Source organism: Trachemys scripta, chromosome 2, assembly GCF_013100865.1.
Source record: "Trachemys scripta elegans isolate TJP31775 chromosome 2, CAS_Tse_1.0, whole genome shotgun sequence".
NCBI lineage: Eukaryota > Metazoa > Chordata > Testudines > Emydidae > Trachemys > Trachemys scripta.
Genome location: NC_048299.1, coordinates 88,752,106 through 88,769,268, shown reverse-complemented (window position 1 = coordinate 88,769,268; position 17,163 = coordinate 88,752,106). Strand labels below are relative to the sequence as shown.

Sequence of the window (17,163 nt, the reverse complement as noted above, 5' to 3'; positions counted from 1 at the left end):
AGAGCAGGTCTCGAAGACATGGTGGTAACATGCCAGTGAATGCTATTGTCCTCACTACACCAGTTCTCCCAGGGCTCACCAGTGAAGATTCACCAGCACTATTGCAATGCTGAGAGATATTCCCAATAAACTCTTGGGTAGTAGACAAGCTTTTTGAAACAACCACCTCTCTCTGTATGTTACTTTTCAATTTTTCTTACCCATTCTCAGTTATTTCTCAGAATTATTCTGCAGGTGAGTGAGGTGGAGGTAGGGATGGGGGTGGGGGTGACTGTGGCTGTGAGAAAGATCAAAGACTCTGATTAGTCCCCTTCCAATTGCTAGATTCTCATCCACACCTTTTGTCTGAAATGAGGTGGGCTTTCTCAGATGTTATCTCCATTCTGTTTCAAAACATCTGTGTATGCAGAGGAAAATATTTCCCCCCACCCCATGCAGTCATGTAAAAAGATACCAGTAAATTGATAACACAAACTGCAACAATCCCAACATACAGCAAAATATATATCTAGGGTACAAGCTTCTCGCTGCAGTCTATGGAGCTCTTTGTGCTAGTCACTAGAGAGCTGGCTGATTACATTATGCTGGTTCCTCCTCATTACCATCTATTAAATTTCAGTAATACAGCTAAGAATGAAATTCTTTCCAGGTATCATTTTTCCATGTAAGCAATTGCTACAGAGATGTGATGTGATTACGGATGGGAGAAGGACGAGGTGGTCAATGCTATTGGGAATGTGAGAGGGGTTGTAGTCCATGAGACAATCTCTCTTTTCATATATGGACCACACAGTGAAAATGTTTGAGAGCCGCCTGATCCAACAGTCTCTTTACAACATTAAAATCAAATAGAAGCCATCTCCTAGTTTCCATTTTAAGGAGTGAGGACTCGTTAACAGAAAAGCTGCAAAGACATGCAATTAGAGTCACTGGGAAGAGAATTTATGTATCAGCTTTATGAGGGCACAAAAATGTGAATTAATTAAATTCTCCAAATAGTCAAGAAACGAGGAAAACTTCATTAGAAGTATTTCCCCAGCTACTGGTTAGAGTGCCTGGTTATTTGAGCAAGGACACAGCAGCATAAGTAAAGTACCACAGCTTATTGTAAAATGAAAAGTCAATGTGATACTTCAAGCTGGATCAAGTACTTTGGCACAGGAACCAAATTAGTTGTTTCTGGTAAGTATTTTTATTCTTGATGGTTTTTCTTTTGGTAAATAGAATCAAGGGACAAAAAAACTGTACCGAATAAATGAATATTAAAAAAGGAATTTGCACATAATCCGTGTATTGCTCTTAACCTGTGTATGGAACTTCCAAGGACACCAAGGGGTTCACTGAGGGCAGTATATGATCCTAATAATAAAGTGAATACAAGAGTAAAAGACTGGAATATTTACTGAATAGGTGTTAAGAATCAGGACGGAGGGAAATGGAGAGCTTTACATTTAAAATTATGTCCAAATGCCAGCAAGTGCAAAATTCACAGCACAGGTTTCAATTTAGCAGGTATGAGATTATTAAAAAGTTTGTTATTGTTAGGACTATATCAGTGTACGATGATTAATGAAGGAAAATTGCCTGAGGTGCAACAGTCTTCAGGTTCTCAGTAAGTGTTTTTACGGAAAGTATCTTTTCCCTTTTGTGTGTAATATTTTTTATCAGATTAAAGCTACTTAAACAGTCCGATCAATACTATAAATGCTAGTTAATGTTGAGTACATAACAGTATTTATAATAGATTGTCTAGTAAGTGTCATTTTCTAAACTATACATTAAGATGTAAAGTGAAGCACAGAGATTGTGATTTGCCCAAGGGCAGAGAGGGAGAGCCAGAAAAGAAAAGGCAAATCTCCTGAGTCTCTCTCCAGTGCTTTAACCACAAAACCATCCTTCCCATCCAGGCACATTGGAGATCACAGGACTAAATCCTGCTCATCCACTGATATTAATGGAATCGGGTGGTGACCAGGAAATCACCCCACTCAATTTGCCATGTAGTGATGTATGTCAAGGAGCAAAACACATTTTTGGTAGCAGGTGGCACAGGAATTCACAAAGTGCATAAACTCAGTTGAATACTCACACAGTTAAGTGGCTGACAGCAAGCTTACTTTAGATTGTGACCTTTGTATTAAAAATATGAACTTCAGAATTTTATTCTTATGAAATTCATAACCTGATAATTCATTAGTTTTTGTAGAGGATTTCAATGATGTGAGTATGGAGTAAAGTACTTTGGCTCGGGCACCAAACTGGTGGTTTCAAGTAAGTTTCTCAAGATGTTTTCAATACATTTACTCTCTGTATTTACTATGCTTGTTATCCAGGACAAAATCAAGTTATTCATAAATATACTGGGTGGAATCCTGATTCCACAGAACTCAAAGGCAAAACTCCAATTGATTTCATTGGGATCAGGATTTCACCCATAGTAGTCTCTGTAATTCAGAGCAATCCAGTTACACTTGTGTAATCAATGAGAATTATGTAAATTGTTTGGAGAGCTTGTTTAGTATTGTTACACTGTGAGGTGATTGTGCAAAAATATTCAGAAGTGGAAACACTTATTGTTAGCAGTAAATGTGAAATGTAAAACTTATGGTTTTTGTACAATACCGTTTATTTAGCACCCCATCATATGAGTTTTGAGCTTCTTTAATGCTCATTCATTTAAATAGGAGTTGAGGATCATCAGCCCTTGGAGGATCTGGCCATTAGGTAGCATTAAAAGGTACATTTCTAGTAGTAATATCTTAATGCAATTGTTTTCTCTTTCCTAAAAAAAGCTCCAGTTCAGGAACCATTCGCATACGGCAATGTATTTAAGCATGTGCTTAATTAAAGGCCAAAAGGCGGCCAAAATGCAGTAAATCTTGTTGATTCCATGTAGTGATGGGAAATAAAGAGGTGTTCTTCTTTTTTACATAAACATAAGGTATATGTGCTACAGTAATCCTTTTAATAAAATACAATAATTGAGACAATAATATGATTCTCAATTTTATTTTTTAAAGATGATTTCCAATTGGTAAAAGGTTTTAGCCATGTTTGGATTTATTGGAATTGAGAGAATTCTGGGTCTTTAATTAAGTTTATTATTCCCTCCAGATACTGCTAAATCGTCCTTGCTGGGTACCTTGTCCCTGAGACAAACAAATATTTATGTAAAGCAATGTTTTCTGTTGGGGAATATTTCTGATTACACCAAATGGCAAAAGTTAGCCAAAATAATTCTCATGAAAATACCCAAATTAAGAGCTATATTCTACCCTCAATCTATCGTTATCATTAGGAGCACCATCATGGAACGATGGCAGCATGCAGGCTTAATTTTATAACCTCAGCTTGTGGACCCCAATTTAAAAGTAATTTGTTCCTTTCCACAAATTATTAGAAACAGCCAATCTAAACCATATTGAAACAGATTAATCTTAGGGACAGATTTTCAATGGCACATCTAACTTAACCATGTCTAAGTTTCTTTTGCACCTTTGAAAATGGCCTCCACAGTTTTCACATTATTTTACATGCACTCTCCTTATTTACTATTTTATTGCAAGACCAGAAAGCAATTTAAATAGCAAATCAGAATTTTTTAAAGCAACAGCTACAGGTTCATCAGTATAAAGATACTAGATCTGTACAGTATTTTGCAAAGGATTTGCTCACTGTGATACTTCTAGTGGCTATCGCACCAAAGTATTTGGTTCTGGGACCAAACTCATTGTAACAGGTAAGTTATGTGGTAATTACAGTAATGCTAAGATAAAGAGACTTATTGTGATAATTGAAAAGCCTTTTATCACAGGTAAGGTCAACAACTGTAAGCTCAATCTTGTGAAGTACTGAGCACTTAATGTGAGGTGCTGAACACCATCAATTTATGTACGCTTCAGTGCAAGTTAGGGCTCTTTGCACCTCCTGGGATCTGATCCCAAATACATCAACTTTTCAATCCCAGAGCAAACCTGCAATATTTACCGATAAATTTAAAGTAGATTTTTTCAAGATAATGAATATTTCTAATATTTCAGCTGTTAAATGTCATTTTTCAGAGGATGTGCTGCCATAAGCATGCGGGTCCTTGGTCTAGTTGCAAAAATTTGTCTTAGCTTTGATATTATTCAAATTCTTTAACTAAAATTCATAAACATGCATAAAATTAAACAACTCTGAAAGAAGTAACATCATGATGCTTCTCAATTAAAACAAAAGAAGCAATCTCTGAAGTAGTCAGTATCTTCATAGCTGAATTTTTGTAGTTTCACCAGTGTTAGTGAAAGAATTTGGCCTAGAGATTGTCATCTTGTGTGAAGTACCTTGGCATTGCAGGCAAACTGACACTTAATAGGTGTTTAACAATATATTTTTGGGGTCTGAGTCTTCTTTGCCTTTCTCTTGGATGTCACTTATGCTCATAAAAAGTCAGTGGGAAATGCTATCATTCTGATTAAGTTGAACGTTACACCCAGTTTGCATTGGTATAACTGACTGCACAAACACAGGACAAAGGAAAATCATATCCTTATTGTCTCAGAAATTAGAACGGTCAGTCTATTTTAAACCTCAATTCAAAATCAAGTTTACCTTAGTACCCCTATAGCTCTCAACTAAAGGTAAATTGTTGTAATGCTGCCAATTAAAATAAATACACTATCATAATTCATTCTAAAAATATCAGATCAGGATCAGCATGTTGCTTTAAGTGAATATTCTATGGTATTAAGAATGTAGTTACAATTTAGTTAGCATTATAGTTTACAATGGACAGTTTTCCTAAATCCTCTTACTTGTATAAGATCCTGCACTCTTTGACAGGCAAAACTCCCAGAGCTTTACCAGCTCTTTTGACTGTGAAAGGAATGGAGAACCATGTCAGTGACATGTGCAGATTATTTATTACAGCATGAAGACTTAAGATTGCTCACTTGATTATCATTTACCACTGACCTGGATATAATAAAATGTGTTAGTAACAAAATATCTTCTCAAAGAGAAATATCAAATATTGGCTAAGTAAGTTCCTCCTAAGAGGAAAAATAACACTGAGATCATGGAGAAATTCAGACCCTGGCACAACTCTAAGTAAAATCAGAAGAAATTGTGGCGGTTTGTGCCCAGGGCTGAATTTGACTCCAGAATTATAGGAATAGGGGCTTTTCCATTCTAAGAAGATGAGGTGAAATCCCGACTCCACAGAACTCAATGGCAATGACTTTTGGCCAGGATTTTACCCATGTTGTATAACCGTACTTCTTAGCATGGACAACATTATTCACAAGTATACTGAACAAGCAGAAATTGCTATTAAAGTCATATATAGTGAGCAGTCCTGATTTTGCTCTCACACTCATCATTCCTCTTTTTAAACTGACTTCCCTCCATTCATTTAAAATGGAGTTACTCCAGATTTACACCAGTATAAGTGAGAGCAGGGTTAGGACCTACCAGAAGTCTTCCTAATTCTTGCTTAGTGGAATAGATGAGTAAAAAGATTTGGAAACAGAACCAAGCTTGCTGCTATCAATGAGCATGACATGGGAATAATGGTGCTTCTCTTATTGTATCCATTAAAGTGCATCTAGTCATCATTAAAGAAGTTTACATTAAAATGGAATAACTGGATTCTTCTGAATGCAATATTCTAGAAAAAACCTGATACTAATGGCAGGCTCGGTGCAGAAGCCAAAGAGTGAATTGGAGACTGAACTGTCCCCTCATCTCTAGAGGTTGTCCTTCCAGGACAAAAATGACATGGCTCGGTGGGATGGTGTGAAGAAGCTTCTCCTGTCCCTGCCTGTGTTGTATCTATCCTGTGAGGGAAGGGATTCAGTCTACAATGCTATCTGACAACTTTCAGAAGTACTTAGTCATTTTGTTTAAAATAAGAAAAATAATTCACCAAAACTTTACATTCTTTCATAGAAAAAATAAATGGAAAAATATTTGGAATGCTTATTAAAAGGTTGTCCAAAGATCATATCTCACATTATATGATGGAAGTTACTTGGGATTTTGTAAAACAAAGTGCATTAAGAACGGAGTGATCAGTGCAGATCATTAGTTATAACGTACAAAGGAGCTACTATTACTGATTTATTTTGCTGATAAGATTCTCAAGTAGTCTAGGGCTGGTTTAAATCAGTTTGCTGCCTTCTCAAACAGTTCTAGGTACTGATTTTTGACATTACTGACTGAACATAAACTCCTTATAGAAAAAATATATAAGTATCTGATCCAAACCCCATTGGTCCTAAAAGACCAAATCCAAATTTATGGCAGAAAGTGATGTGCAGTTGTGAGCAAAGAATCTTCAGAGGACAGGTGTCCACCTTAAAAAACTTCATCATGACAGGCATTATTGATGACACTTGTATCAGAAATACCAAGAACTTAAGGGATATTAAGAATAATTTACCATCTCATCCTTTAAAGGTGACCTTTGCAAACAGATTTCAAACACACTGTTAGGATCTGGTGAGAAATCCAACACTAAATAAAATAGATTCTCCAGCAATAGTCCAAAATCACTCAGCACATTTTACAATAGCATTATTAAGCACTGGACCACTATTGTAGAATGCTGAAGTATTTTCAATATAGGTAGTTTCCAGTGCTGTCAATTTGGCACCATTCACATACCCTAAATTCATTCTAAGAGAAAAATAGAAATTTCAAGTGATGCTGAGGGATCCAAGCACGAGAAAATTCTAAGCCTTTGATATGTAGAACGCATTTGAAGTTTTTGACTCATTTTGCATGTCTGCTTCTAAAGTACTCCAAACATATAATGCTATCTATTGGAGTTTGGGGTGCCAGCGGAATACAGGATCAAGTATTTACCATTTTGTAAAGAAAAGCTATTTTATTCACAAGTCTAGTATATTAAAGTGATTGTCAACTTCTATTCACAATTGCACATCAAAAAATATGAAGCTATATTCAGCTATATGGGCCAGATCCTCAATGAAGCTCCTTTGATTTCCAGCAGCAGAAGATCTGGCCCATGAGTTTTTGCAAAGCACATGAACACAGTGAGAACAATTATATCAAAGTCTTCGGCTCTGGCACAAAGCTCATTGTTTCAAGTAAGTTCTATAGTAGCATAGAGAAAAAGTTACTTGTGATAATATAAAATTAGAGACTGCAGAGCACAATTTATTCAAAAAGGATAATTGACAATGGAAATGTGATATGCAATCTACAGCAGAAGAATGAATGTCTTTACTATCTAAATGTGAAGCTAATGTACAGAATTCACATTGACAATTATTGATATAGAGGGGTTTTTTATTCATCCTGAGACAAAGCTGGGTTGTTCTCTTGTGTAGGGGTCAATACCCCAGACCAGAACATCCATGGTTCCATCCTGGGGGTGGGGGGGCAAGCCAAAGAGGCAATTCTAGGGTACCCTCATGCACCAAAGAACAGTGGGGATCGGGGATAGAGGAGTGGTGAGGGCATGGAATGGCCATTGGGTCTGTGACTAGTGAGATCAACTGGCCAAAACGCCTGCTCAGTGGGTGGGCAACTGCATGGACTTTACTAAAGCTCCTGGGCTATGATGCTCTAGCTAGGTTGGGGAAAAGATTTCATCTTCCCGTCCATCATGTAGTTCTCCTAGAGAAATCCCCTTAACTCTGCTTAGTGCGGTGACCAGGATTTATCATCCCGTATCAGAAGTATGTATCAGTCAGGAGATGTAAGAAGTTAATGTGTGGAAAGATGTCATGAAACATCTTGAGAAAAGGGGATAGGTCACAGTGTACTGTAAAATTAGTATTTTTTTCTAATTATATGTTTATTTATACTGGGATTTTTAAAATGCACCAATTTGACCACTCTGGTAGTACAGGGACAAAAACACCGAGCATGCAGCAGAATTTAACTGAAATACCCTTTTCCATCAGTCTATTAGGAAAGAGAAAATAGTACAAGTCCAACATTAGGTCTCAAATGTCAACCCAATCCTCTCTGTCAATGAAATGAATGATTTTCTTTTAAACATAATTTAAAAGTTACCAAATTAATATTAATATACAGTATTTGAAAAGACCAATGTAAGCTCACTCTGAAAAATACATTGAAAATTCCACCATTTCTTTGCTTGAATTAACTGGCTCTCAGTTGTGCCTATTTAGCAATATTTGTTCAGATCTGATCCCTCTGAATAGACATGTCTTGGGCCGTTTTTGTAGTAAGTTGTAACACTGTGGGAGCTGCAAAAATCTTTGGAACTGGCACAAAACTTGTTGTAACTGGTAAGTTTTTAGAAAGTTTTTAGTCAAACTACTTTAAATGTTTCATAATGGCAAAATCTATCAAAATAAGCTCAATACTTTAGCCAGTGTACGTTCTTGCATTGAGTGTAATAATTTATTAGGAACACTAATGTTAATGAAATCATAAGTCACTGGCCAGCAACAGAGAAATGTCATAACAATCCTTTGCTCTTTTGGGTGTAAATAATACCAGGTGCTGAGCACCCTCAATGTCCATTGGTTTCAATGGGAAATGAGAAGCATTCAGAACTTCACAGGCACATTCAGCACTTTGCTGTACAAAGCACATAATGAAAAATTAAAATTGCAAGCATACCATTTACTTATTTTTTAATATATTCTGATGGCATAATGGACTTTGTTCTCAACTAGAACATCAACATTATTTACGTATGAGAGTTTACCTATAAGTGGCATGCAGATTGCAAACACACACAAAAATAGTTATCAGTGAGTCAATTATAACTTAACCCTGCAATCCTCATTTTAGAAAACCTCCCATTGAAACTAATAGGAATTTCTTTTGCACAAGAAGTGAAACTAAGAGGCCCAAAGTTAATTACCCTCTTAAAAAAGAGAAGTGATACTTAGAGTAATAGGAATATAGCACGTATACTCTTTTAAAACACGCCATCATTGTTAAAAATTCCACTTAAATAAATTAGACAAGCGAGGTGTTTTGAAAAATTAAGTTGGACCAAAACAATAAGTAGCTCCACACTGGAAACTCTAATTGACTTGGAAATTAAGGGTCTTATCTTCTTAAAGTGTCTTATCCAAAGGCCATTGAAGCCAAAGAAAAAAATCCCATTGGCTTAAGGGGTTTTATATCTCACCTAAAATGAGGCAAGATATTTAAAACAGATTTTGCCCACTTATGCAAACACACATACTGCTTATATATGTACAAAATTCAGATTTTATATTGGATAGACACCCATCTAACCATGTGCAAATACAAAAAACTATGTGTGCTTGCAAAAGTATCAACATGTAAATGTGACTCCAATTTCTAAAAACATCTAAAGAGAAATGCCAGAAATAATCATTATATTTTGCAAAGCACATCATCACTGGGCAGGAAGCTGTGTAAAGGTTTTTTGAATACATACAAGACTTGAGTAAATAAATCATTTGGTAAACCTACTGTTCAAGCCCAATCCTGTATTCCTGGGTGCTTATGGTGCATTTGGAATGTAAGATTGAGCCCCAAATGTTGAACTAATTAGTGCTGGAGCATGAGGATCTAAATTGGAAAGAAGAGAAAAATCAATTCCCTTTTTGGTGACAATTTCCAAAATGAGGGAAAGTTCTTTAATGAGGAGATTTTTCTTGGTTAGGTGGTCTTACATCTCAAGTATGTTTATTTGCTTCTAATTTCAAGATATTTTAAATACTTTTTGACACAACCCTAATTACATACAGGGTTATAGTCTGGTTCAGTTCCAAATAGTTTCAGAAAACTCTAGAATAGCCAGACAGCACAAAAATAAGCTGAAACCATTTTAGTAGAAGAACCTTCACAAGCTTTGACATCAGTGGAACTACTCACAATGCATAAAATTAAGCACATGTATAAAACTTCTTTGATCTCCTTCTTTGAGAGGTAACAGATTTTTTTTAGACAAAGGAAATGCAGTGGATCTAATTTACCTCGATTTCAGTGAGGCATTTGATACGGTTCCACATGGGGAATTAGTAGCTAAATTGGAAAAGATGGGGATCAATATGAAAAGTAAAAGGTGAATAAGGAACTGGTTAAAGGGGAGACTACAACAGGTCATACTGAAAGGTGAACTGTCAGGCTGGAAGGAGGTTACTAGCGGAGTTCCTCAGGGATTGGTTTTGGGATCAATCTTATTTAATCTTTTTAGTACTGACCTTGGCACAAAAAGTGGGAATGTGCTAATAAAGTTTGCGGATGACACAAAGCTGGGAGGTATTGTTAATACAGAGAAGGACCGGGATGTCATACAGGAAGATCTAGATGACCTTGTAAACTGGAGTAATAGTAATAGGATGAAATTTAATAGCGAAAAGTGCAAGGTCATGCATTTAGGGATTAATAACAAGAATTTTGGTTATCAATTGGGGACACATCAGTTGGAAGTAACAGAAGAGGAGAAGGACCTCGGAGTATTGGTTGATCACAGGATGACTATGAGCCGCCAATGTGATATGGCCATTAAAAAAGCTAATGCGGTCTTGGGATGCATCAGGCGAGGTATTTCCAGTAAAGATAAGGAGGTGTTAATACCGTTATACAAGGCACTGGTGAGATCTCATCTGGAATATTGTGTGCAGTTCTGGTCTCCCATGTTTAAGAAGGATGAATTCAAACTGGAACAGGTTAAAGAGAAGGGCTACTAGGATGATCCGAGGAATGGAAAACCTGTCTTATAAAAGGAGACTCAAAGAGCTTGGCTTGTTTAGCCTAACCAAAAGCAGGCTGAGGAGAGATATGATTGCTCTTTATAAATATATCAGAGGGATAAATATCAGGGAGGGAGAGGAATTATTTAAGCTTAGTACCAATGTGGACACAAGAACAAATGGATATAAACTGGACATTAGGAAGTTTAGACTTGAAATTAGATGAAGGTTTCTAACCATCAGAGGAGTGAAGTTCTGGAACAGCCTTCCAAGGGGAGTAGTGGGGGCAAAAGACATATCTGGCTTCAAGACTAGGCTTGATAAGTTTATGGAGGGGATTGTATGATGGGATAGCTTAATTTTGGCAATTAATTTAGCTTGATTATTAGCAGGTAAATATGCCCAATGGTCTGTAATGGGATGTTAGATGGGGTGGGATCTGAGTTACTACAGAGAATTCTTTCCTGGGTGCTGGCTGGTGAGTCTTGCCCACGTGCTCAGGGTTTAACTGATCGCCATATTTGGGGTCGCGAAGGAATTTTCCTCCAAGGCTGATTGGCAGAGGCCCTGGAGCTTTTTCACCTTCCTCTGCAGCTTGGGGCAAGGGTCACTTGCTGGAGGATTCTCTGCACCTTGAGGTCTTTAAACCATGATTTGAGGACTTAAATAACTCAGGCATAGGTTAGGGGTTTATTACAGGAGTGGGTGGGTGAGATTCTCTGGCCTGCGTTGTGGAAGAGGTCAGACTAGATGATCATAATGGTCCCTTCTGACCTTAAAGTCTACGAGTCTATGACTTTGCGGGAGCAGGGCCTTAGTATTAATCTATTTGTGTCTCAGTTGACTAAAGACAATGGCTGACATTATCAAAGGAGCCTGAATTTCAAGGTGATTTGGGCACCTAAATCCCTTCTTACTGCCTTTAAAAATTCCAATCAACATGTTTTGTGGAGTATAGGCCAACTATTTTGTTGCAGTTAAGTGTTGGAACAAATAGAGAATGCACAGAATTCATGGTGCCCATTTGGGGACCTTCGACACTACTGAAATATCAACAACCTTCCGTTTCTTCTTTGTGATGCACATTTATAACATGAGAACGTTGCCTCATTCTGTAGAGAATATTTCTTTGGCAGTTAGCTGGGTTGGGAACCTTATTCTCTTGGTTATAGCCCACAGTGACAAACAGGAGACAGAAATTAGCAGCAGTAAAAGTGTTTTGAACCTGCTCACTTCTTGTGAAAACTAGTAAATTCAATATACTGTTTAAAAACATGTATTGTTTAATGTCAGCCATATGAAACGAGCAGACAGATAATGATTTTAGCAAGGAAGTATTTTCTGGCCTTGTTCAGTGTTATTTCATGCACTTATACAAACTTGGGGATGAAATAAAATTGTCATCCTTTCTAGCTCAAACTTTTAATAAAAAATATTTTTGGTTGTATTTTATCCAATCCTATAGCAGGCCGCAATTTTTTAAAATTTTATGAAGTGAAAAAAAAATGATTTTTTTGCAATTTTTAAAGCTCTATTTCTAGAGTAACAACATTAATACTGTGGCCGAATTTTAAAATAATTTAGGAGATACAGCAGAAATTCACTAATAGGCACTTTGCTAATTCACTCCAGGATTTGGACACAAGCAGCAACATACCCTCTATTCCTCAGCAAAGATTTGATAGCTGAGTTCCATTGAGAGTTCCATTGTTAGTAATACTTCATAATCAAGATTTTCAAAAGTGGTTGACTAAAGTTAGGCTCCGAATTACTTATTTGGGCATTTAAGTGACTTGATTTTCAGAAGTGTTGAGCATTATGCATAACACTCCATTACATTTGCCAAATACATAAACAAAGTCATTTCAGGGTGTATTATCCTTGATAATTTCGTAATTGATATTTGTCATTGAGTGATTTATGTTAATGTATTTACTGTAATATCCCCAAATGGCGTTCAGCAACAGTTTCTCCAAAATTGTATTGGCTGGGTCTGCAATAGAACATATCTTATATGGTCTTATATCATTTTAAGGTGAATAATTGATAAAAAATGTTTTCACAAAGGTTAAATTTCTTAGTGTGGAAAAGGCTTAAAGATTACTTTTTTAACTCTCTTTTTAAAAGTGTTAACCAAGGTTCTTAAATAGTATATGAGTTAGTTCAGGGCAAATTTATCTCCTGATAAAATATTCTAGTGATTTTTAAAGAGAAGCCTCATTAATAAGGTTTGTGGAATCTTTAATACCCTTCCCTTCAGGTACATCTACACTGTAATAAAAACCCTGTGGCACCAAGTCTCAGAGCCTGGGTCAATTGACTCGGGTTGGTGGTCTCGGGCTTTGGTGCTAAAAACTGCAGTGTAGACATTCAGGCTCTGACTGGAGCCCGGGCTCTTAGATCACCTCCATTGTTGGGTTTCAGCGCTTGCGCTCCAGCTCAAGCCGAAACAACAACAATGCAATTTTTAGCCGTGCTACGCAAGCCCTGCACGTCAGAATCAGGAGACTTGGGCCAGTCATGGTTGTGCCGCAGGTCTTTTATTGCAGTGTAGATGTACCCTTCCTCTCACTATCACGGTGTCTTTTATACACACATTTTGGGTAAATAAAGGGGATATTTTTCAAAGTCACAAATGTTTTGAAATGAACCAGAACATAAAGCTGTACTCAGCATTCATTCAAAAAGTGTTTAATATGTTTGGAGTCTGGAAGCTAAGTTAGTGGGCACTCTCACAGATTCTTCTGTTCCACAAAAACCTGCATTCAATTCAAGCATGTAAACTTCTGCAATTCCAACTCCCTAAAGCTGTAACTCATAAGTGGATAATTTACTCCCATCTTCAGAATTTAATAGGCAGCTACAATATATTATAGACTTTAAGTAGTTCAAATATGTTTGGCAATGAGATATTGTTCTCATGCTGAACTCAGAGTTAAGATTGTGTGCATGAGTGCAATTTGGAGGAATTGGATGCAAGAAATGAAATTGCCTCTCTCTTCACTTTCAAATCTTTGAATTCTTTATTGTTTCAAAAGCACAGCATACCATGTATACTGCAATTCTGAATTTACTTAATTTCTAATAAATTCATTTCTCTCTCTAAAATAAATCCAGAAACAGAAGCAAAACTCGATTCCAAAAAGGTCCAGGTCCTGCCTCCTTTTACTGAAAAAGATGGGAAAGTAACACACATATGCCTCATTGAGGATTTTTACCCAAATGTTATTAAAGTGACTTGGAAAGACGACAAGGAGAATGCAGAGAAAAATGCAGTGTTTGGGGAAATTTGGCCCCCTGATGACAATCGACAATCATACTCAATAAGCAGCTGGCTGACCGTAGATAAAAATAGCAACAAGAATTATCGCTGCCACTATCAACATGAAAGCAAAGCGGATTCTGTCCCCACCGCATCTCCAGGTATATACTATATTATTAAAACTAGTTCTATATATATTTATATTTAGAGAGTTCACTGCTTCTTTACAATAAAACAATAAAATTCATTACTGTTCCTAAAAGGGTTTCCGCTCTCCAGGCCAATATTAGTTTCCATCTCTCCATAAGTGGGCTATCTCCATCAAAAGCTCAGTTTTGGCTTCTCTCCCTCAGTTTAAAATCTTTCTAGAATGAAAGAAAATGTTGGCTCAACTAGTGTAAATCAGCGTAACACCACTGAACTCAATGGAGCTCTGTAGTTTTACACCAGCCACAGACCTGGGCTAGAGTGTTTGGTTTTGAACAAGTGCTGTATATTGTATATATTGCAAGAAAAGTAACACACACAGCATCTAGCTTATTAAAACAGACCAGAATAATTACACAAACCAAAATCAAAAAGAAAAGGCAAGAGAAAGAGAAAATAAATTAAGAGAAGTACCGTAATTTCTGTTTGATTCTTATTTGAGATCAGGTTTAGATCTTTAAGCACAAAATCTTTCTCCGTTCTTTTGATTGAATAGGTATTTTTCCAACTTCTATTCCCACATAGCTAGATTCTCAGATGGTGTAAACTGGCATAGCTCTAGTCAAGTTAATAGAGCCAGGCCAGTTGACACTAGCTCAGAATCTGGCCCATAATCCTTACATTTCAGTTCTCAAAGTGCCTTCTGATAAAAATATATTTTCAGGTTATTTATTGATTTGCAGTATGTATCTTACCCCCAGGTCTCAGTCAGCATGGAGGCAATTAATAAGAGAAGATACAAATTTATCTATTTCAAATACAATAGAAAAATAGACTTATTGACCATCCCCCTCTTGCCCATCCAAAAGGCCTAAGAGATGGGCCTTAGAAGAAAATAATCCTGATGAGGATACAGTCTGTCTCTTGTACAGCTATTAAACAACATTACCATGAATGCCAACAATCTCAGGCTCCCTCTGACTAGAGACAAAATAAGGCGGACAGGTTTTTATCGGCCGAGTATACATATACATTGCAAAGGGGCAAACACAACTGAGTAATTTGATGGGACAAAATGCATCTGCCGTTACATGAACAGAAACTTGCATACACAGAAGGGCCAATGTCCAGACCCTGCAATCAGATCTGATAGTCCAGGCCCCGGCACCCATGTAAATGCAAAGACTGCAATTGAGCTCCTAAAGGGTCAGAGGTCTGCACTGACTGATCTGATTGCAACATCAGTACCTAAATCTCTATATAAGGCATACAAGTACTCACTTGCAGGAGCATATGCATTTTTCCCAGTTTTATCTCTACTTGGTTTTGCACATAAATTACATGCTACTGAGCATTTACTCTGGATGGAATCTAGGTACTTATTTTTTAAAATATTAACTTTCCATATTTGAGTCACTGTAGTTATAATACTTTTACCATCTTTTTTTTCTTTAAACTTCTGTCAAGAAAGGAGTGTGTTAATTTGCAACAAGAATCCCATTTGACAATTAAAGCCCTCTTTACATGTTATGCTTCTATCCTTTCAGGCACCTCCATAGCGCCTCAAAGCACAGCAGACTGTACCAACAGACTTTTCATAGGTAATTGTGTCCAATTCTCATTTTCTCTACAATATAGTTAAGAATTAAGCACTATTTCATATGGTTAATACAAAGAGAATATTTTCGTTTTTGTCAATAGTCCACACACAATTATTCTAGGTGTGGAACACTGCTGTAAGTTAACATTTGCAGTGTGTCCAGTACCTAATGCCCATGGGTAGCTCAGGTTAAACACTAGGTTCTGCTGAAATACATGCTTTGGTGGTATTAGTTATGCTCTGTTAACATGCCACGTGTCATTTTTTTTAGCCTACACATGCAACTGTTCTTTAATCTAATACTTAACATGTTAAATTATAAAAGCATCCAAGGCCAACATTTTCAAATGGTGCGTAAAGGTGCTGAATGCTTAATGACCCAACTTATTTCAGTACAATTTGTGGGTGATCAGGAAGTCTTAAAATCAAACCACTTTTATTTAGCTGCTTGAATATGGACTTAGAAGAAACTTCCAGGTCTCAAAATTTTGGCCTAAAATCATGGCAACACCCTATTATAAGCTGTCAATGCCAGAAGCACTAGCATCATGCTTACTCCTTAGCAGATAGTAGCGATACCAGCACTCAGAGTGCCTCTTTTCTATCAGCTCTGCTGGATGGGCAGGTATATTCGGAATGTAGACCTGGTTAGCAGACACTCATTCATGGTTTTATACTTATTTTTCTTTGAGGCTGTAAAATATGCACCATTAACTGTTTGGGTTTTTTTAATTTTGTGTTGCTATTACAGAGCGGTTCATGCACAGGACGGCATATTTAATATACATTGTCCTTCTCCTGAAAAGCACCATGTACTATGTCATCGTACTCTTCTTCATGTACAGGATGCAAAGTCCAATCAAGCGCCAGGGAAAGAAACCTTAAACTTCTCCTTGCACCTTCCAAACTCAGCATTTTTGTCTGAAATTTACTTTGCTTTGCCCTAAGCCTGTTCATATGAAACCCCTGGCTCTAAATATCAAGATGTGCATTTCAATTTGATTTTGTTGGTTTATTCTCTAGTTAGCACAGATGGCTTCTTCTGCTTGAGAGTGAACAGTTTGACGTGTTCATTTTTTCTATTTTATTCTTTTAATTTTGTAACTGTAGAACTTAAAGGACTCCTTGATTTCAATGGGAATTTTGCATCACAAAGCAGTGCACGATCAGTCTCTTAGGCTCTTATCCTGCAAAAACACTTGTGCACACAAGCAACTTTTTGGATGTGGATAGGCCAACTACATTCAGGGAAGTCAATGGAAAAAACTCACCGCTATAATCATTAGCAGGCGTGGAGTCCTAATCTGTCATTTTAAATCATTTGTCATTTCATTTCTATTAATTTCATTTATTTCCTTTATAAAACAAAAACAGGCTTTGAAATATGAGTAATTGTTTTTTAAAAATTGAAGATTAATGTATTTTAAATAAAATTCAGCATTACAAAATATTCTGTCCAGTTTATTTATTTAAAGGAAATCTAAACACTTTTT

At 36.7% G+C, this 17,163-nt stretch overlaps 1 protein-coding gene across 1 annotated transcript in view; it reads left to right on the top strand.

Annotated features, from left to right (window-relative positions):
- Positions 1–16,563, top strand: part of LOC117871722 (TCR gamma alternate reading frame protein) — a 41,445-nt gene extending 24,882 nt beyond the window's left edge. Inside the window, exons 6-9 of the mRNA XM_034759493.1 lie at positions 6,995–7,094; positions 13,779–14,084; positions 15,618–15,671; positions 16,422–16,563. Of these exons, the coding sequence (XP_034615384.1) occupies positions 6,995–7,094; positions 13,779–14,084; positions 15,618–15,671; positions 16,422–16,555 (594 nt within the window). The 3' untranslated portion in view covers positions 16,556–16,563. The remainder of the gene's footprint in view (positions 1–6,994; positions 7,095–13,778; positions 14,085–15,617; positions 15,672–16,421) is intronic.
- Positions 16,564–17,163: the final 600 nt, after the last annotated feature.